General features: G+C 47.1%; 1 protein-coding gene across 1 annotated transcript in view; it reads left to right on the forward strand.

The window, feature by feature from the left end:
• The window catches only part of GATB (glutamyl-tRNA(Gln) amidotransferase, subunit B), a 101,944-nt gene that overhangs the window by 60,647 nt on the left and 29,364 nt on the right, over positions 1 to 11,933 (forward strand). Inside the window, exons 6-9 of the mRNA XM_010840749.1 lie at positions 1,648 to 1,761; positions 5,293 to 5,377; positions 6,367 to 6,411; positions 8,681 to 8,870. Of these exons, the coding sequence (XP_010839051.1) occupies positions 1,648 to 1,761; positions 5,293 to 5,377; positions 6,367 to 6,411; positions 8,681 to 8,870 (434 nt within the window). The remainder of the gene's footprint in view (positions 1 to 1,647; positions 1,762 to 5,292; positions 5,378 to 6,366; positions 6,412 to 8,680; positions 8,871 to 11,933) is intronic.

Genomic DNA, 11,933 nt, shown 5'->3' on the forward strand with positions numbered 1-11,933 from the left:
GGTGTGGGGAGGGGTGGGGGGGGATGCCGAGGCAGGGGTCGGCTGCCAGGGACGTTTGTGGGAGGAGCTGACAGGATGTAGTCAGAGGACTAAGCAGGGTCCCCATAGAGTCTGACGGTATCAGAAGTCACTGGGGATTCTTGAGGCTCAAGGAAGCACACAGTGTCCACAGGGGCTAAGAGGTTTTTGGAGAAATGGGAGAAGTAATAGAGAAACAGAGTCATTTCTGGGCTAAAAGGTGGCTTTTCCCTGCCTGTCAGCATGGGTGGCCCTTGGGGAGCGGCAGAGTGGGAATGGTAGAGAGCCCTTACAAGGGTCTCTTTCTCTAGGCGTGGAATTTATTCATGCTATTTTATTATTTTAATATGCTTTTACTTTTATGAAACCTTAGAAAAGAAATTTCTTTTCTTAACTCATCAGCACATTCAGGTTTGACAGATCCTTTTTAAGTTTAAAGACTTGCCTAAGAAAAAAATCCAGCGTTTTGTCCGTTTTTGTTCTGTTTTAAATATTGTAAATAAAACTAGAGAATAGAGAATTCTAGCTTTACTTTGCAGGGTATGAAATGTGTTGATTTCTTCTCTTTGTCTCTTTTCCTCTTGGGATTTTGCTTCCCTTGCCTCCTCAAGAGCCTGTTAGTCATCTCACAAACTACCTATTTCCTTAGGGGTGACTGCTTCCAAAGTGGGCGGGGATGGAGGCAGGGTTCAGGGTCAAAGAAAGTTCTCCTAGAGTGAAGGCTGCTGTCTCTGGTCCCCACCCCCCACCCCCCACAGCACTGTCTGCTGTGGCAAACCCCTACAGCCGTCAGAAAGGATTCAAGTCCTGTTTGCAGAAGAAAGAAATTAGTACAGTACCTGGAAGAAGGAGGAGGGAAAAAAGCCCACGTTTCTGGCTTGTGCCCTTGAGCTGTAAATTCTCAAGGACTCTCTTATAAATCTCCTGGAATCGCTGTTGGAAATCCACATTTCCTCAGAGAGCAGTGTAGGGCTATCACATAACAATTTCTGAGGCCTTCCCCCTAACCCAGCTCTGACACTTTGAAAAAAACTTCAGAATAAAACTTCAGAGTAAACCTCCATTTTAACAGTGTTGTTTTTCTTATTTGGCACAAAAGAAATTAGATTTCCCCAGATGGTATATCCAGAATTTCTTCTGTCTTCTACCTGTGTACAAGTGCACAGAAATATCCCTGCACACGTGCGCACACATCCCGCAGATGCCTTAGGACTGTCAGTCTTGTAAGTGGGCAGAAGTACCAGCCGTGAACTTCAGGACCAACCTTACCTCCTTTGAGTGTGTGTGTGCGTGTGTGTGTGCGTGTGCACGCGTGCACCGCACACTCTTGTGCATGCTCAGTTGTGTCCGACTCTTTGTGACCCCATGGACTGTAGCTCACCAGGCTCCTCTGTCCATGGGATTCTCCAGGCAGGAATACTGGAGCGGGTTGCCATTTCCTATTCCAGGGGATCTTCCCGACCCAAGGATTGAACCCATGTCTCGTCTCCTGCATTGGCAGGCAGATTCTTCACCACTGACACCATGGACATCAGCTAGAGTCAGATATTGCTTGCACTCTCTTGCCTTAAAAAGACCACATTCCCTCAGAGAATTTCTAAAGAGTTGTCTTTTTTTCTCTCCTTCCAGAGGGCCAGTTAAGAGTGGATGCCAATATATCTGTGCATCGCCCTGGGGAGCCTTTGGGCATTCGAACCGAAGTGAAGAATCTCAACAGTGCCCGATTTTTGGCCAAAGCTATAGGTGAATGTCAGCTGTTACTCCTCATATACTTCTTTGTAGCAGCAACTTAATGACTTACACCCACCCAACTTAATGACTTACATGGTAACATCTCAGCTTCAGGGTTTTGTGGGTTGCGTGGTTTTCTGCTGGTCCTGCCTCGGCTCTTTCATTTGACTCTGGGGAGCCGGCACTCTGCTGAGATAAAGAGTCCAAGAGGACCTTACACGCTGGGGTCTTGGTGCCAGACATCTGCTGGGCTTCTTTACCCATGTGGGCTTTCTGCTTTCTGCTTAGCCCAGCTTTCTTATTTGGCAGAGGTGGCGTCCTAGGAGGATGAAGGCAGATCCCTCAAGTCGTCTTCAGTCTTTAGTTCTAGAATTTGCACAACATTTCTTCCAGTACATTCCATTCAAAACAGGTTCAAGGGAAGGGGGAGGAAATAGACTTCACCTCTATGGGAGGATTTGCAAAGTTCTGTAACTCTGTTTTTCCATGTACCACAACCAGTCTGAACTGTATAATGTTGTATTTGTTATAGATTAGCCACAATTTGACCTAATTGGTCATTGTGTTTTTCTGCTTTTAACTGTTTTAACTAACAGATTGCTTGAAAGTGTTAGTCACTCAGTCATGTCCGACTCTTTGCTACCCTGTGGACTGTAGCCTGCCAGGCTCCTGTGTCCATAGAATTTTCTAGGCAAGAATACTGGAGTGGGTTGCCATTCCCTTCTCCAGGGGATCTTCCTAACCCAGGGATTGAACCTGGGTCTCCTGCACTGCACATGGATTCTTTACCAGCTGAGCCACCAGAGAATAGGTTGCCTAGGCCTGTGTAATCAAGTAGTGATCTTACTGGAGCACATGCTGTGGATCTCTCAGTGTGGACAGATGTATGCTAGTAATAAAAGAGAAGAACGCAGGCTCAGCAGCTGGAGTGGTCCATAGAAGATGATCACTGTGAATGTGAGGGGCTGACATCTCAGAAGGATGACAGTGCTCTTCAAAAGCAAAGGTGTCTGAGAGGAAGAGACACAGAAGGGAGGACATGGAGGTGGAGGTTAAGGTGCATCCTTCAGGTGCACAGAGCAGGGGCTGGGTGAAAGTGGCGTCCCAGCCCAGAGGTTCACCAAAGGTTCAGTAGGATGCTGAGTGTTAGAAGGAGGACAGGTTTTCTAGTCTTGGATAACACTTTTTATCCTGAACCTGAAATCATCAACCAGCCTTAATGAAGACACTGTGACTCTATACATTTTCAGGAAAAAGGCATTAACATGGTCAAGGGCCTCAGATACACAGCTGTATCAGTAACCTCAGATATGAAGATGACACTACCATTATGGCAGAAAGTGAAGAGCCTGTGGATGAAAGTGAAAGAGGAGTGAAAAAGCAGGCTTAAAATTCAACATTCAAAAAGTGAAGCTCATGGCATCCAGTCCCATCACTTCATGGCAAAGAGATGGGGAAAAAATGGAAACAGTGAAATACTTTATTTTCTTTGGCTCCAAAATCACTGCAGATGGTGACTGCAGCCATGAAATTAAAAGACGCTTGCTCCTTGGAAGTAAAGCTATGACCAACCTAGACAGCATATTGACAAGCAGAGACATTACTTTGCCAACAAAGGTCCATCTAGTCAAAGCTATGCCTTTTCCAGTAGTCATGTATGGATGTGAGAATTGGACTATAAAGAAAGCTGAGTACTGAAGAATTGATGCTTTTGAACTGTGGTGTTAGAGAAGACTCTTGAGAGTCCCTTGGACAGCAAGGAGATCAAACCAGTCCATCCTAAAGGAAATCAAGCCTGAATATTCATTGGAAGGCCTGATGCTAAAGCTGAAACTCCAATACTTTGACCACCTGATGTGAAGAACTGACTCATTGGGAAAGACCCTGATGCTGGGAAAGATTGACGGCAGGAGGAGAAGGGGACGACAGAGGATGAGATGGTTGGATGGCATCACCGACTCGATGGACATGAGTTTGAGCAAGCTCCAGGAGCTAGTGATGAACAGGGAAGCCCAGTGTGCTGCAGCCCATGGGGTCACAAAGAGTCGGACACGACTGAGGGACTGAACTGAACTGATGGTCAAGGGGATGACATATAGGATGTATAGGGGAAGCTTCCCGCATAAAGACGGCTAATGAGGGTGGAGTCTTCTGCTTGTGAGAGGAGATACTGTCCGTGTATCTGAGGCTGCGAAAGGTCTGGGCCAGGAGAAACCCTTCCAGCTCAGGTTGGTGAAGGTGAAGCTTGGAACGAACCGAAAAAAGTTCCACTTCGCCTTGTAGATGAGTGTCCTGGAGCTCATTATTGTAAGAGGTGGTGATTGGAACTTAAACAAGCCACAAGATTTTAGGTAGATTCATCCCAGATGAATTTGAAGGCTTTGGCTGCCCCTAGCCTTCTGTTGTCCTATGAAGTATCCTGTGGAGCGGCAGTCGGAGACAGAACTCTACCTGTGGTCGGGCTGGGGCTGGAAGAACCTGAGCTTTCCTGTTACAGGCTTAAGTCCCCAAGCCTGTAACTTTTCCACCCAAATTTTCTCCTTACATCAGACCTTTTAGCCATCCTCTTGGGGTTTGTTGCTTTTTGTCAGCTCAGATAAGAGTCAGGATTTGGGTGAGGGCAAGAGGAGTACGTTTTAGTGGGGACTTAAGGAGGGACGGGGAGAAGGCAATGGCACCCCACTCCAGTACTCTTGCCTGGAAAATCCCATGGACGGAGGAGCCTGGTGGGCTGCAGTCCATGGGGTCACTAAGAGTCGGACACGAATGAGTGACTTCATATTCACTTTTCACTTTCATGCATTGGAGAAGGAAATGGCAACTCACTCCAGTGTTCTTGCCTGGAGAATCCCAGGGACGGGGGAGCCTGGTGGGCTGCCGTCTATGGGGTCGCACAGAGTCAGACACGACTGAAGCGACTTAGCAGCAGCAGCAGCAAGGAGGGAGGGAAAGCTTAGGCTCTTTTCATACGGAAGCGTGGCAGCTGAGGCTGTGTTCCGCTAACCACTGCTGCCTTGCTCCGTGGTGAGGGAGCAAGGCGTAGAGCAGTGGCTCTTCATCATTGGGGGCCATAGATCCCTTTGAATATACAGTGGACGTTCTGGATCATTTCTCCAAAATCTGTGCCTAGGCACACAGCCACATTTGTATATAATCCCAGGAGATACCAAAACCCCCTGAATCCTGCCCATGGGTCCTGAGATAAACACTCTTTGATAAGCAAGGTCCTAGACCTGGAGTCGCTTGTCCTCAGCATTGGCCCTAGCCCTTCTGCCAAGCTGTGTGCTTGTGTTCTGTACTGGGTCACGTTAATTGCTCTAAACCTGGGTTTGCTCAAAAAGTGAGAGAGCAGAGCTTCCTAAAAGACCCTTCCCACCAATGTTATTCTGTGATGGCAGCAAGAAGAAGAAATACAGCATCTATGGAAAGAATAATTATAAACAACTCCCTTGATTATTTTTTGACCTAAAGATTGAAAGAGTTCCAATTATTGCTTAACTGGAAAAAGGAATCAAATATGACACTAAACTATTTTTTTTTTAGACTATGAAATTCAGAGGCAAATCAATGAACTTGAGAATGGAGGTGAAATTCTGAATGAAACTCGCTCGTTTGATTTCAAGCTTGGGTAAGTTTGCATGACAGCATCTTGAATACAGGTTGGTGGGGCTCCGCAGACCAGCCGTATCACCATGAAGAAGGTACCTAGCTTCTCTGCAGTCTGGTTTCCTCATTAGGAAAACGCCATGCCCCACAGGATGTGATACACCATCCAGGGCTGGTGACAGATTTCACTTGACTGAACAGACTTGGAGTCTTAGATCCTGGCCCCTCCCTGGATTCCAACTTACCTCTTTTGTGCCAAGAATTTTGACTTCCTTAAATTCTGTCAGACCTGCCGGTTTCAGCTTAGAAGTGGAAGAAAGCTTGGAGCTGGCTGTAGAGATGTGTTTATCTGTTCAGATATCTCTGAGTCTTAACTTTCTGATTCTTTGTTCCCCGGTGGCTCAGACAGTAAAGAGTCTGCCTGCAATGCAGGAGACCTGGGTTCAGTCCCTGGGTCAGAAACATGCCCTGGAGTAATGGCACCCCACTCCAGTACTCTTGCCTGGAAAATCCCATGGACGGAGGGGCCTGATGGGCTGCAGTCCATGTGGTCGCTAGGAGTCAGACACGACTGAGCTTTTGACTTCACTTTCACTTTTCACTTTCATGCATTGGAGAAGGAAATGGCAACCCACTCCAGTATTCTTGCCTGGAGAATCCCAGGGACAGGGGAGCCTGGTGGGCTGCCGTCTATGGGGTCGCACAGAGTCGGACATGACTGAAGTGACTTAGCAGCAGCAGCAGCAGGGGAAAGGTTTCAAAATCCTGGAGTTTGAGCTGGTTAAATGTTGGAAACATTGAAGCAGTTTCTTTTTCTTCTTTTGAATTATCATGCTACACATGTGTCTTTCTTTAATATCATTTCTGCCGCATATTCAGGAAAGTGTCTCCCACAGACGGCAGAGGAGCTTGAGTCCCCTGGTTCCCCTGTTGGTAGTGAACCCCTGTCTGCATACACACCAGCCTTTGCTGCAGTGCTTTTTAAAATGTTCTCTCGTTTAACTGTCACAGGTGCACCGTGCCGATGAGAGACAAAGAAGGAAAACAAGACTACAGGTGGTTACTCCTCTCGTCAGAAAACTGTTCTCTGTTTGGCTGGTATTCCAGGCCCACTTACAGACCAACACAGTGACCCTGGGTGGCCTTTAGGAAGCACTTTCTGCTGTCGTCATTGCACAGTGGGAGATCCAGGGTTCCTGGTTTATGTGTGTACTGAGAGGAAGAGTATTTTGATTTGGGAGCCTTGGAGACCTTATTTGACAGGATTCAACGGTTGGAAAACACTTAGGCGCTCACCTCGTCAGAGCTGTCATAACTGAGCTGAGAGGATGGCCGTTGAGGGGGGACCCAGGCTGTTCTCATGCTTACTTTCAGTGACAAATTCAGTAACGCAAGGACTGTAAGAAGGTAGAGAAAAAAGCTGTATATGTTAATGCCAGTTCCCGTCACATCTCAGATAATACCGTTTAACAAGTTAGACTCACTATGAGATCCAGAAATAAAGCAAATGAGAAGAATAGCTTTGAGGACTTCCCTGGTGGTGTCCAGTGGCTAAGATCTAACCTTCCTGTGCAGGGAGGAGGAAACATCGAAACAATGATCCCCTGATTGGCGAACCAAGATCCCATGTGCCTCAACAGCCAAGAAACATAAAGCAGAAGCAATATTTTAACAATTTCAATAAAGATTTTTAAAATGTCGCACATTAAAAAAAAGAAAGGAATAGCTTAGGGTAAATTGAGCCTCTTATTTCTTCCCCTGTTTATCAGACTGCAAAAGTGAAAAGTTTAAGCAACAAAGTGGTAGAGGTTGGCACTTGGCCTTGTGAAGTGCAGAAAGATATGAGAGTAGCCATTGCTGTTGATGAGGAACAAATAGAGCATCGTGATTTAGGAAGGAAGCAGCTCATAAACCCTAAGAGTGGCCGTCACCTCAAGGACGCCCCTCGTGCATCTGTCTCAGTCACCCTTGCTCTCATTACAGTGACCTCTCTGGGTTCAGTCTGTTCTTCCCAAGAAACTCCTTTGTTTTCCCGTGTGGCCCCCGCTGCGTTGGTGCTGCTCTCTCGCTGAGCATGGCTCTGGCTTTCAGCAGAGTCGGTGGCTTCAGGTTGCTCCCCCAGGTTAATAGATGAGGTTTGGGCAGCCTCCCTTTGCTTTCCTCTTGCCTTCAGAAGTCAGGCTGATTCATAGCACAGATTTGGCATTGAGGTGACGGGTTGCTTGCATTTCTGATGTATCACCTGGGAGCCACCATTTATTCTGCGTAACCCTGCTTCTGCATAAGCCCTCTGACAAGTATGGGCAGAGGGAAAGATGTTAGATGCTAGAATAGACAAAAGGGAAGGACACCTTAGTTTGACAAGAGCTGATGCAGTGACGTAGCGTCCGCATTTTTTTTAATTGACTTTTTTATTGCAGTTTTAGTTTTCCAGCAGAATTGAGTGGAAATTAGAGTTCCCATATACTTCTTGTTGTATGCTATATACCCCCTCCCCGCCCCGACACACACACACACACACACACACACACACACACACACACACACACACGGGTTTCCTCTTATAACATCTTGTATTAATGTGTAATGTGGTAAATTTGTTACAATTGATGAACCAGTATGACACCTTCCTAGTCACTGAAGTCCATAGTTTACCTTAGGGTTCACCCTCATGTCGTCTGTTCTCTGGGTTGAGCAGACGTGTGATGACGTGTGTGCACAGTTACAGTGTCACACAGGATGGTTTCACTGCCCTGAAACCCCGCTGTGCTCCCCTGTTCATCCCTCCCTCTCCTACCTTCTGCATTTTATTGGGTTGGGCCAAAAGTTCTTTCGGGTTCTTCCATCAGATGTTATGGGAAAACCTGAACAAACTTTTTGGCCAACCCAATATTTCGCAAAGTCCATTTATTTATTCCAGTTCTCAAGAAAGAAGGTTTCCATTTCATAAAAACTGCTAAAAATACTGAAAATCTTAGTGGGTGAAGTCATCTTTCTTCCTAAGAAGTAAGTTGCTCTTATTTGGCTCTTTTTTCCAGTCTGTGTCTTGTTGTGAATATGCACTTATGCCAGGGCGGCATCAGCCCTGTGCCCCACGCCCTTTTCACGCAGTGCTCGTTTATGAGCACAGAGAGCGCTGGATGTGGTGGTTTTGACCTTACATTTGTACAAGGACTAGTTCCTGGAAAAGCAGGAGACTTGATGTGGGACTTCAAAAAATATTTGTAGCACAGCATTTGTAGACAGACTTTCACACTGACTGTAGGTTTGTCTCTTCCAACTCAACCCGGTACGGAGAGTCAGGCCGTCTCCTCTCTGCACCCAGGTTCATGCCGGAGCCCAACCTGCCCCCGCTGCTGCTCTACGACTCAGGGTCCCTCCCCTCCGGCGCAGACCCGCAGCAGGTGATCAACATCGACCAGCTGCGGGAGCGTCTCCCCGAGCTGCCCCGCGTGACCCGCCAGAGGCTCGTGCAACAGTACGGGATGCTGCCCGAGCACAGCTGCGTCCTGCTGGTAGGTCCTCTCCAGAGGCTGCGGTCGGCCCACTGGGCGGGTGGGGGGCTCCGGGTGGAGTGCGACAGCTGCAGTGTGCCCAGAATCAGGCGCGCTCACCTTCCTCACCAGCCTCGAGGGTGGATACGCCTCTGAAGACCCACGAGGTGGGCTCCTCTCAGTCATTTCTTGTGTGTGGACTTGCAGAGCTGCTCACAGCAGCCATGGAGGCTTCTTGAGGACAGTCCGGATGTTCCAGATGGCTGTTCACTTGTCTCTGTGCAGGACAAAAGGAAATCAGTATATAGGCTTTCTGGATGTCTGGCGGTGTTGAACCGTGCCAGGGTCTGGCAGGAAGTTGGGTTCTCACAAAGCAGACAGTTGTTTTACCGACTGTAGAAGAAACGTTTATTCCACACGAAATGCTGCAAACTCTGACTAAACGCCTCGGTCCTTGGAGGATACCTCTGAAGGGGCCATTAAGAACCTGACACTGTGGAGATGTGCTCAGGAATTTTCCATCCTGTCTAGGGCTGCGGGGCTCTGCGGTTCCGTGGGTCATGGCCACATTAAAGTGGCCCGGCACCCGTGAGAGTGGTGTGGCATCACAGTTGTCTTCTGCTTGTCTGTCAGGGAGGCTGTGCGGAGTTTCTCCACGGCGTCTCTCAGGGACAGGCTGTCTGCTGCACTCATCGCGTGGAGCACGGGATCTCTGGGAAGTCTGGGCTGTTGCATAGTGATTGAGCGGTAGCTGCAGGGATGTTAGGATATTCATATTTGTGTGTGTATTTATACACTTAAGTGACAGAACCCTGCCATTTCTGGTATGTGGTAGACGAGCAAATGCTTATTGAATGAATGAGTCTCTGTTTTATCATCCCTAAATCAGCTCATTTGAAAAGAATCAGAGAGTATAGGAAACTCAGTTTTGTCAGATCAACCTGGAGAAAACACATGTGTGCCAAGAGTCTTAGGTCAGTAGGCGTGTGTATGAGACTCACAGGCAGCCTTGTTCACTGCGTCAGACACGGTAGGTTCTTCTCTCACACTGCAGGCCAGGCGGCTTGCCGCCTCCCATGGACTGCTGCTGTATCTTGCCCACACCTCTGTGGCAACTGTGTCGGTGTATTCTAATTCTTTATTACTTGGTGTGTTTTGTTCCGGCAAGGACTGTCTCATCCGCTCGCCATGTTACTCGGTGCCGGTCAGCACTGCTGAACGCCAGGCCTGTGTGTGAACCAGCGAGCCGCTTGCTCAGAACACCTTTTAACCTGAAACTTCTTAGAATTCACACACTGTTCCCAAGTTGATTTAACAAACCTAAATTTTAGTCTCACACACCTTCCCCACCATCTTGAATTTCCAGCCCACTTGAAATCAACTTCAGACTGAACGCTGAATGCTAAATTCTAGTCCTGCGTTTTGTAATGTATTTGCCAAATTCTGTAAGGATGAGAGAGGGCACAAACGGAGGCCTCTCAGCCCCAGAGATAGTGTTCACCTCCAGCAAGTTCTCTGAAGCAGACACATGTTCACGTCTATGTCCCAGGCTGCACTTCTGTGTCCTTCAAGCGCCTCAGCCGCAGAGGCCTTGGAGAAATGTTTGCGGAGGGTGGCAAGTGAGTGAGTTTCTGGTTTTTCCATAGTTTAAGGCCCTGTTTTGTTGTTGTTTGTTATTATTAAGTCACTAAGTCGTGTCCAGCTCTTTGTGACCACATGGGCAGCATGCTAGGCTCCTTTGTCCTCCACTGTCTCCCAGAGTTTGTGCAGATTCATGGCCACTGAGTTGGTGATCCTATCTGACCATTTCATCCTCTGCCACCCTCTTCTCCTTTTGCCTGAGTCTTTCCCGTCATCAGGGGCTTTTCCACTGAGTTGGCTCCTGGCTTCAGTCATGTCTGACTCTTTGTGACCCCATGGACTGCAGCACACCAGGCCTCCCTGTCCATCACCAACTCTTAGAGCTTACTTAAACTCATGTCCATTGAGTCTGTGATACCATCCAACCATCTCATCCTCTGTGGTCCCCTTCTCCTCCCACCTTTGATCTTTTCCAGCATCAGGGTCTTTTCTAGTGAGTCAGTTCTTCACATCAGGTGGTCAAATTATTGGAGCTTCAGCATCAGTCCTTCCAATGAATATTCAGGACTGATTTCCTTTAGGATGGACTGGTTTGATCTCCTTGACTCTCAAGAGTCTTCTCCAGCACCACAGTTCAAAAGCATCAGTTTTTTGGTGCTCAGCCTTCTTTATCTCACATCCACACATGACTACTGGAAAAACCATAGCTTTGACTATATGGACCTTTGTCGGCAAAGTGATGTCTCTGCTTTTTAATACCCTGTTTTGGTTTATGATACCTTTCCTTCCAAGGAGCAAGTGTCTTTTAATTTCATGGCTGCAGTCACTGTCCACAATGATTTTTGGAGCCCACGAAAATAAAATCTGTCACTGCCTCTACGTTTTCCCCTTCTATTTGCCATGAAGTGATGGGACCAGATGCTATGATCTTAGTTTTTTGAATGTTGAGTTTCACATCAGCTTTTTCACTCTCCTCTTTCACCCTCATCAAGAGGCTCTTTAGTTCCTGTTCATTTTCTGTCATTAGAGTGAGCTTCCAGATGTATAAGCCCTGATTATAGAAACTTATTTTTGTCTATTCACTTCAGCACTTTTATTAGCATCTCTATGCAGCAGGTACTGAGACGGGGACAGAGACACTTGTTTGATTTGTTTTCTTTGCTTTCCAAGAACATGTACATATGACACCTGAGCTGACAGCCCCAGAGCAGATTGCAGCAGATAGTAGATATATGACGCAGGCCAGGAGCCCAGAGGAGGCAGTGATAACCTTGATGGGACAAGTGGGGAACACTCTCAAGGAGATGCTGGCTTTTAAGCCAGTTTTATAAGAGCTTTATTTATTTATTTATTTTTTGATATATTAAAACTGTGCTTATTTTTGTAGCTTGCAGATAATGTATTAGGTGATTCATTTTGCAGTATGTGTTTTTTTTTTTAATGGCTAATACTTGAAATTTTCAAGACAAATGAGAAGAGAACTAGTAATACGGAAGGAGGATG

Source organism: Bison bison, unplaced genomic scaffold, assembly GCF_000754665.1.
Source record: "Bison bison bison isolate TAMUID 2011002044 unplaced genomic scaffold, Bison_UMD1.0 scf7180017864146, whole genome shotgun sequence".
Taxonomy (NCBI): Eukaryota; Metazoa; Chordata; class Mammalia; order Artiodactyla; family Bovidae; genus Bison; species Bison bison.